Here is an 18,549-nt window from a genome sequence, read left to right on the forward strand (position 1 = left end):
CCAAAACTGGCCTTTGTAACACTGGCTTTATTCTGCTAAAGTCAGCCCAAAAGGGTCCAATTTGCACCATAAACTTTTTCCTAGTATTTACCAGCCTGTAAAATACTGAATAAAAGATTTTTGTTCCTCTTGACAACTAGCTTCCTGCCAAGGTATATATAGCTAATTGGGAACCAGAGTCCAGCAGCTTTACATGAAAGCTAGTTGGAACAAAACTGAGTGTGTGGGCAGATCGAATAACCATTCTTCCTATAATCTAAAATGTCTATGATATTAGAGTACATTGACTTCGACATTTCAATCCATATTTGGATAATGCATCCTAGCGTCATGTGATTCTACATTTGTTGGGGGGCAGGGTGGGGTGAGTAGACATTGGAGAGGCTCCAGGGGATATTCATGAGACTGATCCCGGGAATGAAAGCATCAACATACGAAGAGGATTTGAGGTCTCTGGGCTTGTACTCACTGGAGTTTTACAAGAATGAGGGGAGATCTCATTAAAACATACCCAATGCTGAAAGGCCCAGATTCTGAATGGGGAGAGAACGTTTCCTGTAGTGGGAGATCTAGGATGAGAGGACGCAGCCTCAGACAAAAAGAAAAGAGGAGGAATTTCTGAAGCCAGAGGGTGATGAATCTGTGGAATTCATTGCCATTGATGCTGTGGAGTCCAAGTCACTGGGTGTATTGTATTGATAGGTCCTTGATTTGTAAGAGCATCAAAGATTACAGGGAAAAGGCAGAAGAACAGGGTCGAGAGGGATAATAAATCAGCCATGATGGAATGGTGGAGCAGACTTGATGGGCTGAATGGCCTAATTCTGCTCCTGTGTGTTTGGTCTTATGGTCTAACCATTCTTCCAATGACTTAAAATGTCTATGATATTTTATTACATTGACTATTTTACTTCAAACTATATTTGTGTATGATGATGTGATTTTGAATATTACTGCATAAAGTGTCATCCTGTATAATGTTTTGAAAGCCCCATGTAAACTGGTTGTTTCTTTAATTCAATGTCCGTGAAAAGTTTTGACTGAGACTGGATGTCCATTTGGAATTTCAGATGCCAAAATGTTTACTACTGCGGGAAGGAGTGCCAGCGAGTTAGTTGGCCGCTGCACAAGAAGTTCTGCAAGAAACTGAAATGGGCAGCGATAGACCGGCTGCTGGAGTGGCTGGTTTTCACAGGTACTGAGTGCTCAGTTCAGCATTGCGAGTATTTTAAACACCAGCTTCAGATTCAGATTTGTTTATCACATCTATATCAAAACACACAGTGAAATGCTTCGTTAACAACCAACACGCGTCGGGGCGGGCCACAAGAGTCGCCACACATTCATGCATACCCACCACGTTCGGCGGCGCCACGCAGAACAGAAGGCAACAAAACAGCACACACCCCATTAACTTGTTTTCAGTCTCCACTTAAAGTCAGGAATCTAAGGTTCCTTCCTCCTCTGGTGTCTACGAAGAGCAGTTCACTAACCTGCTTCAGAGGCATTTAGACGGGGCATTGAAGAAGGGGTGGGTGGAGATACGTCTCTACCAAAGGAGGTATAAGGTGTTTCTTCCCTCCACTAGCCTGCAGCTCACCCTTGGGCAAGGTGTAGCACCTACTTAGCCCCCCTGATCAGGGTCACATGAAACCATGGGAGCAGGTGGTGGATGGTCGTATGAGCGGCCGGTGCAGATCACAAGTCCTGGTTGTGTGACCACTGACGCCAGGCAGACGGTCTCTGAAGAATGGCTGGGGTCACCCATCTAGTAAAGACACCGACCAGAAGAAGGCAAGGGCAAGCCACTTCTGTAGGAAAAATTTGCCAAAAACAATCATGGTCACGGGCAGAGAAGAGGGTAAGAGCAACAGTGTGAAGGGGGTCTTCCCCGCAGACAGATTAAAGACAGAGAGAAGACGATGATCGTCCAGGTCATACGACAAGGCACGTAATGATGATGACTGAGGAAGACGTGTGGCGTATGCTTTCTTTCATCAGTCAAATTGCAAGAGTTGGAATGTCATATTACAGCTGTACAGGACATTGGTGAGACAGCACTGTGTGTATTTCCAATTGCCTAAAATTGGGAAAAGGGGCAGAAAAGACTCATGAAGGCGTTAATGGAACTGGAGGGCTTGAATTATAAGGAGAGAATGAATTTGATTGGGTCTTCTTTCCCTGGAGGATAGGATATCATAAAAGTTTATAAAATCACAAAGGGTAAAGACAACGGGAATGGGTACTGTCATTCTTCCAGGGTATGGGAATCAAAAGCAAAACATGTAGATTTAAGATGAGAAGGGATATATTTAAAAGGTCATGTGAAGGATATCCTTTTCACACAGTGGGTATGTTGAGTGAGCTCCCAGAGAGGTGTTTGAGGCAGGTATAAGTACAACATTTAAAATACATGGAAACTAGTACACAGGTAGGAAGAGTTTGGAGGGAGATGACACAAACTCAGGGAGGTGGGTTTACCTTGCACACACAAAATGCCGGAGGAACTCAGCAGGTCAAGCACCATCTATGGAAATGAATGAACAGTCAATGTTACGGGCTGAGACCCTTCTTCAGGACTGAAAAGGAAGGGGGAAGACGCCAGAATAAAAAGGTGAGGCAAGGGGAAGGAGGACAGCTAGAAGGTGATGGGCTGAGCTCAGGTGAGTGGGAAAGGTAAAGGGCTGGAGAGGAAGGAATCCGATAGGAGAGGAGAGTGGAGCAAGGGAGAAAGGGAAGAAGGAGTTGCTCCAGGGGGAGGTGATAGGAAGGTGAGAAGAAGAGGTAAGAGGCTAGAGTTGGGAATAAAAGAATATACGTAACATAAGAACCTAAGAAATAGGAGCAGGAGTAGGCCATCCGGCCCATCGAGCCTGCCCTGCCATTCAATAAGATCATGGCTGATCTGTCCGTAAACTCAGCTCCATCTACCTGCCTTTTCCCCATAACCCTTAATTCCCTTACTATGTAAAAATCTATCTAACTGTTTCTTAAATATATTTAGTGAAGAAGCCTCAACTGCTTCCCTGGGCGGAGAATTCCACAGATTCACCACTCTCTGGGAAAAACAGTTTCTCCTCATCTCCGTCCTAAATCTTCTCCCCTGAATCTTGAGGCAATGTCCCCTAGTTCTAGTCTCACCTATCAATAGAAACAACTTTCCTACTTCTATCTTATCTATCCCTTTCAAAATTTTGTATGTTTCTATAAGATCCCCTCTCATTCTTCTGAATTCCAGAGTCCCAGGTGACTCAATCTCTCAGAGGAGAGGGGAAAACGGCTCAATCTCTCAGAGGGGAGGGGAAAAAACTTACCTCAAGGAGAAATAGATGTTCATGCCATCAGGTTGGAGGCTACCCAGTTGGAATATGAGGCATTGCTCCTCCACCCTGAAAGAGGCCTCATCGTGGCAAAAGAGGAGCCCATGGACTGACATCTCTGCTGTTTTTGGCAGAGCGGAGGTGCTCGATGAAATGGTCCCCAATTTATGCCATGTCTCATCAATGTAGAGGAGGCTGCATTGGAATTACCAGACACAATAGACAATCCCAACATATTCACAGGTGAAGTGTTGCCTCGCCTGGAAAGACTGTTTGTGGCCCTGAATGAAGATGAAGGAGGAGATGAATGGGCAGATGTAGAACTTCTGTCATTTGCATGGATATGTGCTGGGATGGAGATTAGTGGAGAGGCATGAATGGACAAGGAAATTACAGAGGGAGCGATCTCTGCAGAAAGCTAAGAATGTGAGGGGATAGGCAAATATGTGTTTGCCATTGAAAATGGCGGAAGTTGTGGAGAATGGTGTGTTGGATGTGAAGGCTCATGGGGTGATAGGTGAAGACAAGAACTTTATCTCTGTTAAGGCAGTGGGAAGATGGGGTGAGTGCGGATGTCTGGGAAATGGAGGAGATGCAGGTGAGGGCATTATCAATGGTGGAGGAAGGGCAACTCTGTTGTTTGAAGAAGGAAGCCATCTCTGATGCCCTGGAAAGAAAGCCTCACCCTGGGAGCAGATATGGTAGAGATGAAGAGACTGAGAAAAGGGAATAACATTTTTACAGGAGACAGGGAAGGAAGAGGTATAGTCAAAGTAACTCTGGGAATTGGTAAGTTTATGAAAGATATCGATAGACAGTTTTCCTGTAGAGATGGAGACAGTGATCGAGAAAGGGGAGAGGAATCTCAGAAATGGACCAAGTGAATTTAAGAGCAGAATGGAATTTGGAGCAAAGTTGATGAAATTGACAAAATCAGCATGAGTGCATGAAGCCACACCAATGCAGTTGTCAATGTAGCCCAGGAAGAGTTAGGGAGCATTACCAGGGAATGCTTGGAATGTGACCTGTTCTACTTATCCAACAGAAAGGTAGGCATAGCTGGTGCCCACAGATACCCCTTGAGTTTGAAAAAAGTGGGAGGAGCTGAAGGAGAAAATCTTGAGGGTGAGGACCAGTCCTACCAGACACAGGAGGGTGGTGGTGGAGGAGGACTGGTTGGTCTTTTGTTGTGAATGAAAGGGAGAGGTTTGAGGCCTTCTTGATGGGGGATAGAAGTGTTTAAAGACTGGACATTCATGGTGAAAATGAGATGGTCAGCGTCAGGAAATTGGAAGTTGTCAAGGAGATGGAGAGCATGTGAAGTGCCGTGGATGTAGAGTTTAGCTCAGGTAGCGTGGATTAGTTGGGTCAAAGGTCCTTTTCCCATGCTGTATAATTCTATGACACATCACAGAAACCAGCCTCCATTTTCTGTCTATACATTTCGTGCCTCAGTAAAGCAGTCTCAATAATCAAAGACCACATCCATCCCAAATGTTCTCTCTTCTTCCCCTTCCTACCAGGCAGAAGATACTAAAGTCTGAAAGCACCAGTCTCAAGGACAGCTTCTATCTCACTGCTTTCATACTCTTGAATGGACCTCTTCTTTGATAAGATAGACCCTTGGCCTCAAGATGTATTCGGTTAAGATCTTGCAATTTGTCGTTTACCTGCACTGTACTTTTTCAGTAGCTTTTACACTTTGTTTTGGAGGGTTATTGTTTTACCTTGTCCTAGCCTCATGCACTGGGTAATGATTAGATCTGTATAAGCAGTATGCAAGGCAAGCCTTTCACTGTATCTTGGTACAGGTGGTAATCATAAACCAAAATCAAATAAACCTTGACTGGGTAGGTTACGAAGAAGTCACTCGCTCGGTCTATTGGAAACAGGTGGGAGGGACTGGGAGAGGAAGGCATTTGCCATTTGGAATGGTGAGTGGCATCAGTAATAATCTTCTTAAGCCCATCACACCTACTGGGGCATAGGCCACTGACCACACCTCACCAGGTCCTCTGTCCTGGGCCTGTAGAAGGTTTATCAGCCCTGTGGTTTCTGCTTCAATACACAGCTTCATATGTCTTCAAGGTGAAGGTCCCTCTCCCCCAGGAATGAGGTCATTGGAACTCTGGGTTTTACGGGGTGGGGTACTAACTACGTGCCCAACCCTTCTCCTTTTGCAGCTGGGCCTGGGATCATCCATGGTTAGATTATTAGTAACCTTATTCAAATTAGAGCTCTACACTCTGTGCCTTTGTTGTAGCTCCAAGACTCATTTGTCCATAGGTCTTCAACTTTAAGTTCAAGTTTATCGTCATTCAACCACACACATGTATACAGCTCAAGTGTTCTTGATTCTGATGCTCTGGTACTCTCACAACATTTAAAAAGCAACAGGACAAGCACTTGAGTTGTCAAGGCATTAGAACACTAGGGATCAAATGCAGGTAGATAGGGCCAGCATGAACATGATGGGCCAAAGGGCCTGTTTCTGTTCTGTGTGATTCTATGACTTTATTGAAGTTTGCTCTTTTGCTTCCTAGGTGACATCCCTTTCCCCAGCAAAGACTGGACGAGAGCGGTTAGTGAGGTGAAAGGCTGGAATGATTGGTTCTTGATGCAGGAGGACCTCGATGCCAAGCTGGGTTCGGTTTTGCACTGCCAGCACATGGATATACTGTGGGCAAACGCAGGGAAACCAAGGCCCGATGACGAGGAGCTCTTGGAATCCATCAGACGGGTGACCACCGACTTTCAGACCAGGCCGGTGACGATCGGATTTGCTCTCCACAGCTTCGGAATTGACCCATTAGAAAAACCCCTCACCATTCACGTCATTGGGGCCTCTCATACCGAGACCCTCCATGCCAAGCTGAAAGACTATGATGAGCTTGCTCATATGTTCCCAGGCAATGAGGGCATTGAGGTGGTCATGATTGGGCCTGAGGTGGTGGCTGGTCCTACCATAAGGCCACCCTTGCAGACCTATGCTGGCAGGAGACGAGTATACATGAGTGGGTGGAAAGGCCTGTACCACGAGTACTGGGAGACCATGGTGGAGTCGGAACGAGCTGCCCGGCCCGACTTGGTGATAGGCTTTCATCCAGGTAAGCTGAGCCTACTTAAAACTTAATTGAAGCAGCATCGCCTTTCCCAGAAGATCTTTTGCTCATTTGTGTGGCATCCGTTTATGACCGTCAAAGCAGAATTCTGCAGTGGCAGGAACTCCGAAGTAAAAACAGAATACTCAGGTGGGCCTAACGTGGCACAGGCTTGGAGTGGGGAGGTTCAAAAAGCTGGAAAATTCACCGGCACATGTGCCGTCACATGGAATTCTGAATAGGAGTGGGGATTGTTCCTATTTCCACTTGTAGGTGGATGCAGTCAGCAGGAGTCATGGATCGGGATGTAGAGCACGGCAATGGGCCATTCAGCCCATTGAGTCTGGGCAGACTATCGAACAGCTACTTGCACCAATCCCATTTTGCTCTCTCCACGTTCCCATCAGCTTCCTCCCAAGATTCAGCCACTCATCTACTGTACACATGAGGGACAATATACAGCAGCTAACTACTGCACACCTTTGGGATAGAAGATAGAACAGTACGCACAGTACAGGCCCTTCGGCGCATGGAGTTGTGCCGAATTTCTTGGAGTAGCTGATCAACACTCCAAGGGCAGTCTAACCCCTTCCCTCCCATGTACATAATATCCACATCAGGACCACCAGACTCAAAAACAGTTACTTTCCACAAGCAGTAAGGCTGATCAACACCTCCACCCACTAACCCTTCCCTCCACGCCTCCAACCACCACAACTTTGTCATTTCTTGTCAGTCACCTTATGTACAGACACCCCTAGCATCACTTTATGGATGTACAATCAATCTGTGTATTTAACTATCTTATGCACTGAGGCTGTCTACAAGAAGGGTCAGAGCCGTCTCTATTTCCTGAGGAGACTGAGGTCCTTTAACATCTGCCGGACGATGCTGAGGATGTTCTACGAGACTGTGGTGGCCAGTGCTATCATGTTTGCTGTTGTGTGCTGGGGCAGCAGGCTGAGGGTAGCAGACACCAACAGAATCAACAAACACATTCGTAAGGCCAGAGATGTTGTGGGGGTGGAACTGGACTCTCTGACGGTGGTGTCTGAAAAGAGGATGCTGTCCAAGTTGCATGCCATCTTGGACAATGACTCCCATCCACTCCATAATGTACTGGTTAGGCACAGGAGTACATTCAGCCAGAGACTCATTCCACCGAGATGTAACACTGAGCGTCATAGGAAATCATTCCTGCCTGTGGCCATCAAACTTTACAGCTCCTCCCTTGGAGTGTCAGACACCCTGAGCCAATAGGCTGGTCCTGGACTTATTTCCACTTGGCATGATTAACTTATTTTTATTTAATTATTTATGGTTTTATATTGCTACATTTCTTCACTATTCTTGGTTGGTGCGGCTGTAACGAAACCCAATTTCCCTCGGGATCAATTAAGTATGTCTGTCTGTCTGTCTGTCATTTATGTTTATTGTGTTTTTATTATCGTGTTCTTTATCTTATTTTTTTTGTGCTGTATTGGATTTGGGGTAATAATTAGTTAATTCTCCTTCACACATGTGAACAGGAAATTACAAATAAATAAATAATTCACCATTGTTAATTTCATCCATGAGCCTCCAGTGTATCTGTCTCTACCACCACACCTGACAGCACATTCGCCACAAACACCACTATGTAAAAAAACTTACCTCTGACATCCTCCCCTCCCCCTAGCATTCCTCTAATCACCTTAAAAGTATTCTCGTATTAGACTTGGGGGAAAAAGGTCCTCCCTGTCCACTCTGTTGTAACATAGAAACATAGAAGTCTACAGCACATTATGGGTTCTTCGGCCCACGATATTGTGCTGATCATGTAACCTACTCTAGCTGCTGCCTAGAATTTCCCTACGGCATAGCCCTCTATTTTTCTAAGCTCCATGTGTCTATCTAAGAGTCTCTTAAAAGAACCTGTTGTATCCACCTCTACCACCTTCACTGGCAGTGCATGCCACGCGCCCACCACTCTCTGTGTGAAAAACTTACCTCTGACATCCCCCTTGTACCTACTTCCAAGCACCTTAAAACCATGCCCCCTCGTGTTAGCCATTTCAGCCCTGGGAAAATCCTCTGACTATCCACACAATCAATGCCTCTCATCATCTTATACATCTCTATCAGGTCACCTCTCATCCTCCATTGCTCGAAGGAGAAAAGACCAAGTTCACTCAACCTATTCTCATAAAGCATGCTCTCCAGTCCAGGCAACATCTTTGTAAATCTCCTCTGCACTCTCTCTGTAGAATCCACATCCTTCCTGTAGTGAGGTGACCAGAACTGAACACAGTACGCCTAGTGGGGTCTAACTAAGGTCTTATACAGCTGTAATATTACCTCACAGCTCTGAACTCAATCCCACGGTTGATGAAGCCCAACACACCATACGCCTTCTCAACAGCACTGTCAATCTGCGCAGCAGCCTTAAATGTCCTACGGACATGGACCCCAAGATCTCGCTGACCCACCACACTGCCAAGGGTCTTTCCATTAATATTATATTCTGTCTTCAAATTTGACTTACCAGACTGAACCACTTCACACTTATCTGGGTTGAACTCCATCTGCCACTTCTCAGTCCAGTTCTGCATCCTATCGATGTCCTGCTGTAACCTCTGACAACCCTTCAGACTATCCACAACACCCCCAACTTATCAATGCCTCTTATCATCTTATACACCTCTATCAAGTCTTCCCTCATCCTCCTTCACACCAAAGAGAAAAGTCCCAGGTTTCTCAACTTTGAGGTGAGAGGACACGAGGGAACAGAGGAAAACCGAGCAGATGCAGGGAGGACATGCAAAATCCACGCGGACAGCACTACCAGAGGTCAGGATCGAACCAGGACATCACGCAGAACATGCCCTCTTCTCATTGCTATCATCAGGGAGGAGGTACTGGAGCCTGAAGACAACTACCTGTGTTACACTGAGAGTTGAGACTGGAGGAGGGTGCAGACCCCTCAAGACATCTGTCCCAATCCAGAAAATAATTTCCATTTCAAGGGGACCACAATCTAGTTCAAAGGCAACAGCTGTGGGGTGTTAGGGATTGAGGCCATGCTGTCTTGCAATGTGGACATATGCAGTATTTTTCATATATGCATGTTCATTTGCTTATTAAAAGTGACAGGACTTGCCTCATAATCGTTCAGTAGAACCAGGCACTGAGCAAACAGATATGTGGTAAGACCATGCAAGTTTGACATTCACATGGCGTTTGGCAAGGTCATCAGCACTGGAAGCAGAGGGATCCATATCATTTAAGAAGCAATTTGTAAACTTGTCATGTGATTGTCCTGAAGCATCAATTCCATTTATCTCTTCACACATGCTGCCCGACCTGCTGGGTATTATGGGCAAATGGTGTGTTATGCTAAAATAAAACCAGTCAAAGTCACATTGCTGTTCATGGAGTCAGGCTTAACTTGGGAAGCTGTGGTTTGGGCTGGACAGCAGTGCCTACACTTCTAAAAGGACATCCTGAATGAATGAACAAATGTTTTATGAATGCAAGTTTCTTTTATGGCCCCTATTTTTTTCTGTGAATTTATTTGGAAGATTTTAAGTATCCTGTTGAGTTTTCGGCTCTTTTGCCATTGAGTTTTTCCTTCACCCTTATCCTTTGGAGAAGCTGCAGGCTGACTTCCCAATGCCTATCGCTCTTGGAAATACCACCGATTGTCCCAGCTGGGCATTAGCAATGCTAATCACCATTGTGATTCTGATAACCAGAGTGAATGTGGCCGAAGTCAGACCACAACATCCTCACCTTCTGGCATTGCCTCATTTGGAGTTGTATGCATCTCACGATATCTGAAGGTACTTTACAGCCAGTTTTAGACATAGGTGTGGTACTGACACTCCATCTGGGATGGGAGCAGCCGATCGTTGGGCCAGAAGTCCCTACAAAGGACTGTGAGAGCAGCTGAGAAGATCATAGGGGTCTTCCTACCATCCAACGGGGGCATTTGATCAGGAGCGCTGTGTACACAGGGCCCTTAGTTTTATTAAGAATCCCACCCATCCATCCAGCATCCTCTTTGACTTTCTACCATCAGGCAGGAGACTACGATGCATAAAAACAAGAACGGTCAGGACGAGAAGCAGTTTCTTCCCTCAGACCATTAGGCTTCTGAACTCCTTGCTGTATCATCTTTGCAGTGTCACTGGTTAATGTGTTACGTACCATACAATATTTAATTCATGCACTTTAGTTTGTTACTTGTGTATGATTCATCTGTAGATTTTATTAAGTTATCGTGTGTTGTGTGTTCTACTGTACTTTGTACTCTGGTTCAGAGAAACGTGTTCTCATTTCTAAATACATTATATGGTTAAATACATGCATGTAGTTAAATGACAATAAACTTGACTTGATTTGACTGGTTGGTTAACAGAAAGGCTCCACAAGCAGCAGTTAGAGAAAATTTACAACATATGAAGCCGCTCAGCTCATCTGTGCTGATAGAATCAGATCTCACCTTCTAGTGACGGGTCATTCCAAAATCGCACCACCCTCGTGAGTGAAGAAGTTCCCCTTCAGGTTTCCCTGAAATATTTCATCTTTCACCCCAAACCCCATGACCTAGTCTCACCCAACCTGAAGGGAAAACCTCTGTTTGCATCTGCCCTATCTATACCCCTCATAATTTTGTACACCTCTATAAGATCTCTCCTCATTGTCCTATCCTATGGTCCAGGGAATAAACCTATTTCACCTACATCTATGACTCAGGTCCCCAAGGATAATCCTGATTAACTCCTTTTCTTGATCCTCTACTCAAATTTATGTTTAGAACTGTTCTTTTCACAAGTTTTTCAGGAAAGGGAATGAGGATACCTAACCCTGGGAACTATAGAACAGCGAGTTTTACTTCACTTGTGGGCAAATTATTGGAAGAGATTCTTGGAGACAGGATTTATCTTGGAGAAGCTCAGTCAGATTAAAGGTAATCAGCATGGCTTTGTAAGGGATAGGTCATACCTCAAGAGCCTGATTGCATTCTTTGAGAATGTGACGAAGTATATTGATAAAGATAGAGCAGTGGATGTGGTGTATATGGATAGTAGTAAGGTGTTTGATAAGGCTTCCCATGGTAGACGCATTTAAAAAGTCAAGAAGCATGGGATCCAGGGAAACTTGGTTGTGTCGGAATCAGAATTGGCTTGCCCACAGAAGATGGTTGTAAGTGGAATGTATTCTGTCTGGAGGTTGGTGACCAGTGATGTTCTGCAGGGATCTGCTCTCTGAAACCCCTTGTACTTGAGATTTTTATTAATGATTTGGATGAGGATATGGAAGGGTGCATTAGTAAGTTTGGAGATGACACAAAGGTCGCTGGTGTTGGTGTTATGGATAGTGTAGAAGGTTGTTGTAGATTGTTGTAGAATGGAGGGTTATGGGGTAGTGTGGGTTTAGTACTTTTTTTTTAAGGATTATATGGGTCAGCACAACATGGAGGGTTGAAGGGCCTGTACTGTGCTGTAGTGTTCTATGGTTCTATTCCAGTGGGACATTGACAGGTTGCAGATCTGGGCTTAGAAATGGTGATGGAATTCGACTCAGAAAAGTGTGAAGTGGAAGGTCGAACTTGGAAGCGGAGTACAGGGTTAATGGCAGGATTCTTAGCAGTGTGGAGGAACTGAGGGATAATGGGGGTCCACGTCCATAGATCCTTCAAAGTTGCCACACAAGTTGACAGGGTTTTTAAGCAGACGTATGGTGCGTAGGCCTTTATTAGTTGGGGGTTTGAATTCAAGAATCGCGAGGAATGTTGCAGCTCTATAAAACCCTGATTAGACCACTCTTGGAATATTGTGTTCAGTTCTGGTTGCCTCACTATGGAAAGGAATTGGAAGCTTTAGAGAGGGTGCCAAGGAGATTTATCAGGATACTGTCTGAATTAGACAGCATGTCTTATGAGGATACGTTGAGCAACCTAGGGTTTTTCTCTTTGAAGTGAAAGAGCACGAGAAGTGACCCGACAGAGGTATATAAGATGGAAAGAAGTATTGATTCATTGGGCAGCCAGAGGCTTTTCCCAGAAGGGAAATGGTTAACATGAGAGGGCATAATTTGCAGGTGATTGGAGGAAAGTATGGGTGGGGGGGAATGTCAGAGAGAATGGTGGATCTATGGAATGCCCAGCCGAGGGATTGTAGTAGAGGCAGATCAATGAGAGGCATTGATCATGTGGATAGTCAGAGGCTTTTTCCCAGGGCTGAAATGGTTGCCACAAGAGAACACAGGTTTAAGGTGCTGGGGAGTAGGTACAAAGGAGATGTCAGGGGTAAGTTTTTTATGCAGAGAGTGGTGAGTGCATGGAATGGGCTGCCAGTGATGGTGGTGGAGGCCGATACGATAGGGTTTTTTGAGAGACTTTTGGATAGGTACATGGAGCTTAGTAAAATAGAGGGCTATAGGTAAGCCTAGTAATTTCTAAGGTAGGGACATGTTCAGCACAACTTTGTCGGCCTGTATTGTGTTTTAGGTTTTCTATGTTTCAATACATTAGGGACATTTAACATTCTCTTAGATAGCACATGGAAGATAGAAAAATGGAGAGTTATGTGGGAAGGAAGATGTACATTGATCTCAGAGTTGCTTAAGAGGTTGGCACAACATTATGGGCCGAAGAGCCTGTATTGCCCTGTGGTCTTACTGAAGTGAGCTTACTCTTGTGCCCTGATTTGTGAATGGCTGCAACAGATGGAGACATTTATCATTTTACATGCGATGGTATTCATATCCATGAGCACATGTGGAGCGATTAAGGCCACCAAGCTGACAGGTCAATAAATTACTGAAGCTCTCAATTGTACAGCACATTCCCAGGGCTTTACAAACTCACACGGACAGATCAACTTATATTAATAACAAAACATTTTGAAAAAGACTGGCATAATTCCAGCCCACTCTGCCCAATTAGTGAGTGCTCAATTGTTAACAGTGTCAAATGGCAGAAGGGATTGGAATTTGCAGTCTCACTCTAAGCAAGCCTTTATAACTATTACAGCGAGGCAGCTTCTACACTGAGCGCTGCCACAAAAAAGAGGCACCCATCATTAATGACTCGCACCATCCAGGCCATGTTCTCTTCACATTGCTGCCATCAGAGAGAATGTAGAGGAGCCTTAGGGTCCTGCGAAAGGCTGGTGGTAGAGGCAGATACATTTGGAACATTTTAAAAACTCTTAGATAGACACGTGGATGAAAAATGGAGGGTTACGTAGGAGGGAAAGGTTATATTGATCTTAGTTGGTTGAAAGAGCACAACGTGATGGGCCTCAGGTTCAGGAACAGGTATTACCCCTCAACTATCGGGCTCCTGAACCAACGTGGATATCTTCACTCACCTCAACACTGAACTGATTCCACAACCTATGGACTCACTTTCAAGGACTCTACAACTCATGTTCTCAGTATTTTTTTTTTATTGTTTGTTTTTGCTTTTGCACAGTTTGTCTTCTTTTGCACACTGGTTTGTCGTTTTTTTTTGTGTGTAGTTTTTACTTTATTTTAACGATACAGCCTGAAGTAGGCCTTTTCCGGCCCCTTGAGCCACACCACCCCATCAGCCAATTTCGAGACAACTTACAATGATCAATCAACCCTACCTGGTATGTCTTTGGACGGTGGGAGGAAACCAGAGCACCCACAGAAAACACACACATTCCATGGCGAGGATGCAATGAGAAATCCTCACAGAAATGGACTCCCAACTCTGAAACATCCCAGGTTGTAATAGTACCATGCCTTCCACTACGTTTCCATTTTACACTGATTCTATTGTATTACTTTGTTCTACTGTGAATGCCCACAAGAGAATGAACCTCAGGGTAGTATGTAGGGATACATAGGTACCTCAATAATAAATATACGTTGAACAAGGTTTATGAACAATGCCCCAGCTTTCAGCTGGGTGTGACTCAGTACAGGCTGTTCCTGGGTTAAGGACCCCTGAATTATAGACACACCCAAAATACCATCAACATGGCAAGCAGTGTTGGATAAGGGGAGAATCTGGGTCCCCAGCAAGGGCCAAACAAAGATGAACCTTCTCCCCATACTGTGACCCCTGGTAGTGAAGCTGTGGATGTGTGGCATGATGGGCCAGGCAGCCGCTTGCCCAGGAGGAGTTGATTATGGGGCATTGACTGGAGTGTCGTGTTCAATTCTGGTCACCTTATTATAGGGGGCAAGTGAAAGCAGTCGACCAGGATGCTGTCTGGATTAGACAACACGTCTTATGTTCATCCAGGCTCTTCTCCTCAAAGGGATGGAGGATGAGATGTGGCTTGATAAAGTCGCGTTAGATTACAAGAGGCGTAGATAGAGTGGACAGCCACTGCCCTTTTCCCGGGGCGGCAATGCCAAATGCCGCAGGACATCTTTTTAAGGTGAGCAGAGGAAGGTTTAGGTGAGGTGTCAGTGGTAGACAGTACTAGGTGCCCGGAACTCACTGCTGGGGAAGGTGGTAGAGGTTGATACATTAGGGACATTTACGATGCTTTTAGGCACATGGACGAAAGTAAAATGGAGGGATGAATTACATTGATTGTGAAGTAGGTTAATGGCGTGGCACAGCGTTGGTGGTTTTTATGATTCAGAAGCGCTGGATCTTTGTGGCACTCAGTACTGGGGACAGTTAACCTCGTCCATCCTCTGAGGTTTCAACCCCATTATCCATCTGAAGTGCCACATTCCTCAGGGATATGTTGCCAGGTCTTTTCTGAGCTGTACTTGGATTGAAGTGTTTCACCTCCATAGCAGGGATTCACTCTGCTTCCTGTGCCTTTGGGTTTTTCTTTTAAAATCTCACATACTTCAGCCGTTCAGGAAAGTGTTGAAAAGGCAAGAGGGGTCAGTGGCGCAGCTGTGATTAACCTGTCACCGTGCTGAGAGTGTGGGGAAACATACCCCTGTGAAGGAATGCTATCTTTCCTAGCTGACAGTGAGATGTTCTGATCTGAGGTCCCTGCGCCAGCAATACTAACCAGTCTCACTTTCAAATGGAAGGAGATGCGTTTATGTAGTGCCTTGTGTGCCCTTTTCAAAATGTTTTGTACCATTGAAGGAGCCTGATAGAACTGTGATGCTCCGGGAGGGGCGGCGGATGGGGGGGGGGGGGGGGACATGGTCAACTGCTTTTCTAATGACCAGTACTGTTTATTGTTCTTGTGTTAAAATGCTTCTGTGGGATTATGGTGGGAAGTTCCAGTGCAATTATTGTTACATTTTAGCTTGGGTTATACAGTTATTTGCTTGTGTATTTGTGGGTCACCCTAACTGTAACCGGGGTGTGTGATGGCCACCTCCCCCGTCTGTGTGAGACTGGTTGGGTTCACTCTCCGGGTCATGGGGCCTGGTCTGTTTTGTGTTTATCACAGTAAAACGGTTGTTGCGTTTAACAAGCTTCCTCCTCTGCCATTATGGAGCAAGTGCTCGCCACAGAACTATATTATGAGAGGCATAGACAAGGCAGTTAGTCTAAAGGTAGGGGTACGGGAAACAAGAGGGCAGGGGTTTAAACTGAGGGTCGGGAGTTCTAAGCAGGGATCTTACGGGTAAGTTTTTTTACACAGTGCTTGATACCTGGAGCATGCTGCCAGACAAAGTGTGGAATTCATACAATGCTTAAGAAGAATTTAGAGCAGGGGTTCCCAACCTGGGGTCCATTAATGGTAGGAGCCCATGGCATGGAAAAGGTTGGGAATCTCTGATTTTGACAGACCCTTAAGTAGCCAAGGCATAGAACAATATGGTCCTAATGTGGGCAATGGGATTATTGTAGATAGGCAAAAGTTTGGTGTGGACAAGCTGAGCTGAATGGACTCATGCTGTACAACTACAGGAGTCTATAAAGTTACCGTTCTTATATAGGAAAAATAACGGTCCATATGAGTACAGAAAGCTCCGAGAAACAATAATGAATCTCTGATTAAATGATTGATTTTAAAAAATCATTATAGGTCAGGAGACCACTTCGGAATAGTGGAGTAGGGTCCTGGACATACAGCTGAGAAAGTGAGGGAGCCTTTCATCTGCCTCCATCTGACATAGAAGGGGCTGATTCAGTACAGTAAACCTACGCTGAGTCTTCTGAGCAACGTCATTCCTCATGCCTGTTCTCTCACATTATCCAGGGTAAATATAAGCAGGTTTTTCCCACTGAGATTGAAACTAGACCTTGATGTCATGGGTTAAGGGTGAAAGGTGAAATATTTAAGGGGAGCATGAGGGGGACCTTCTTCACTCAAAGGATGGTCAGAGTGTGAAACGAGCTGCCAGAGCAAGTGCTGGATGCAGGTTCAAGTTCAACATTGAAGAGAAATTTGCTTGGATGGGAGAGGTATGGAGTGCTGTGGTCTGAGTATAGGTCGATGGGAGAGGGCAGATCTACAGTTTAGTATGGACTAGATGGGCAGAAGGTCCTGTTTCTGTGTTGCAGTGTTCTATGACTCTATGACTGTATACCCTCCTCTCCAGATTCTACCACATACCTGCACTAGGGGCAGTTTACGGTGGCAAGTTGACCTCCCAGCCAGCATTTCTTTGGAATATGGGAGGAAACCAATAATGAGAACCCTGAGGAGCAAAATTTTCACTCAGAGCGTGGTCTGTACGTGGATTGAGCTGAGGCAGATACATGAATAATATTTAAAAGGTGCTAGGACAGGTACAGCCATCTGCAGGATTAGGCCCAAGAGCAAGCAAATAAGACTAGCTGAGATGGGAATCTTTGTTGCCAAGGGCCTGATGGGCCTGTTTCCGGGCTGAGATCATGCAGATTCCACACAGACAACAGCAAAGGTGGGGATCGAACCAGGGACCCTGGAGCTGTGGGGCAGCAGCTCTGCTGGCTGTGTCGCTACACTGTCCCTCTCAAATAGGGCTTTCCCTCTGTACTGCACCGAGTTGCTGGGTAGTCAGAAGCACCTTGCCCTGGAGAATTTGTGCCAGGTTGATATTTTTAAAAAAAAAAACAAGGCTTGGCTCTCAATCATGTGACTGTGAATCAGCCATGGAATTAGACGAGGTATTAACTTTCCATCGCCAGAATGGGTAGCTGGCAAATGTGGATGCACAGCAAGATCCCAAAAAATAACCTAGGTGGATCAATGGCCAGTAACACCACTGAGGTGGTGTTGTTTGAGATCGCTCAAATTAAATCTTAATAGTCAGCCATATCTATCATAAAACTATATAACAATTACAGCACGGAAACAGGCCATCTTGGCCCTTCTAGTCTGTGCCGAACGCTTACTCTCACCTAGTCCCACCTACCTGCACTCTGCCCATAACCCTCCATTCCTTTCCTGTCCATATACCTATCCAATTTTTTTTAAATGACAATATCAAACCTGCCTCTACCACTTCTACTGGAAGCTCGTTCCACACAGCTACCACTCCCTGAGTAAAGAAGTTCCCCCTCGTGTTACCCCTAAACTTTTGCCCCTTAACTCTCAACTCATGTCCTCTTGTTTGAATCTCCCCTACTCTCAATGGAAAAAAGCCTACTCACGTCAACTCTATCTATCCCCCTCATAATTTTAAATACCTCTATCAAGTCCCCCCTCAACCTTCTACGCTCCAAAGAATAAAGACTTAACTTGTTCAACCTTTCTCTGTAACTTAGGTGCTGAAACCCAGGTAAGGTTCTAGTAAATCTCCTCTGTACTCTCTCTATTTTGTTGACATCTTTCCTATAATTTGGTGACCAGAACTGTACACAATACTCCAATTTTGGCCTCGCAATGCCTTGTACAATTTTAACATTACATCCCAGCTCCTATACTCAATGCTCTGATTTATAAAGGCCAGCATACCAAAAGCTTTCTTCACCATCCTATCCACATGAGATTCCACCTTCAGGGAACTATGCACCATTATTCCTAGATCACTCTGTTCTACTGCATTCCTCAATGCTCTACCATTTACCATGTATGTCCTATTTTGATTAGTCCTACCAAAATGTAGCACCTCAGACTTCTCAGCATTAAACTCCATCTGCCATCGTTCAGCCCACTCTTCTAACTGACCTAAATCTCTCTGCAAGCTTTGAAAACCTACTTCATTATCCACAACGCCACCTATCTTAGTATCATCTGCATACTTACTAATCC

At 45.1% G+C, this 18,549-nt stretch overlaps 1 protein-coding gene across 4 annotated transcripts in view; it reads left to right on the forward strand.

Moving 5' to 3' along the window:
* Positions 1-18,549, forward strand: part of LOC140735345 (putative protein MSS51 homolog, mitochondrial) — a 48,906-nt gene that overhangs the window by 16,116 nt on the left and 14,241 nt on the right. For all 4 annotated transcript variants that reach the window (XM_073060290.1, XM_073060289.1, XM_073060288.1 and 1 more), the window contains exons 4-5: positions 1,071-1,195; positions 5,864-6,427. In XM_073060290.1, the coding sequence (XP_072916391.1) occupies positions 1,071-1,195; positions 5,864-6,427 (689 nt within the window). The remainder of the gene's footprint in view (positions 1-1,070; positions 1,196-5,863; positions 6,428-18,549) is intronic.

Source organism: Hemitrygon akajei, chromosome 11 (assembly GCF_048418815.1).
Source record: "Hemitrygon akajei chromosome 11, sHemAka1.3, whole genome shotgun sequence".
Classification (NCBI taxonomy): domain Eukaryota; kingdom Metazoa; phylum Chordata; class Chondrichthyes; order Myliobatiformes; family Dasyatidae; genus Hemitrygon; species Hemitrygon akajei.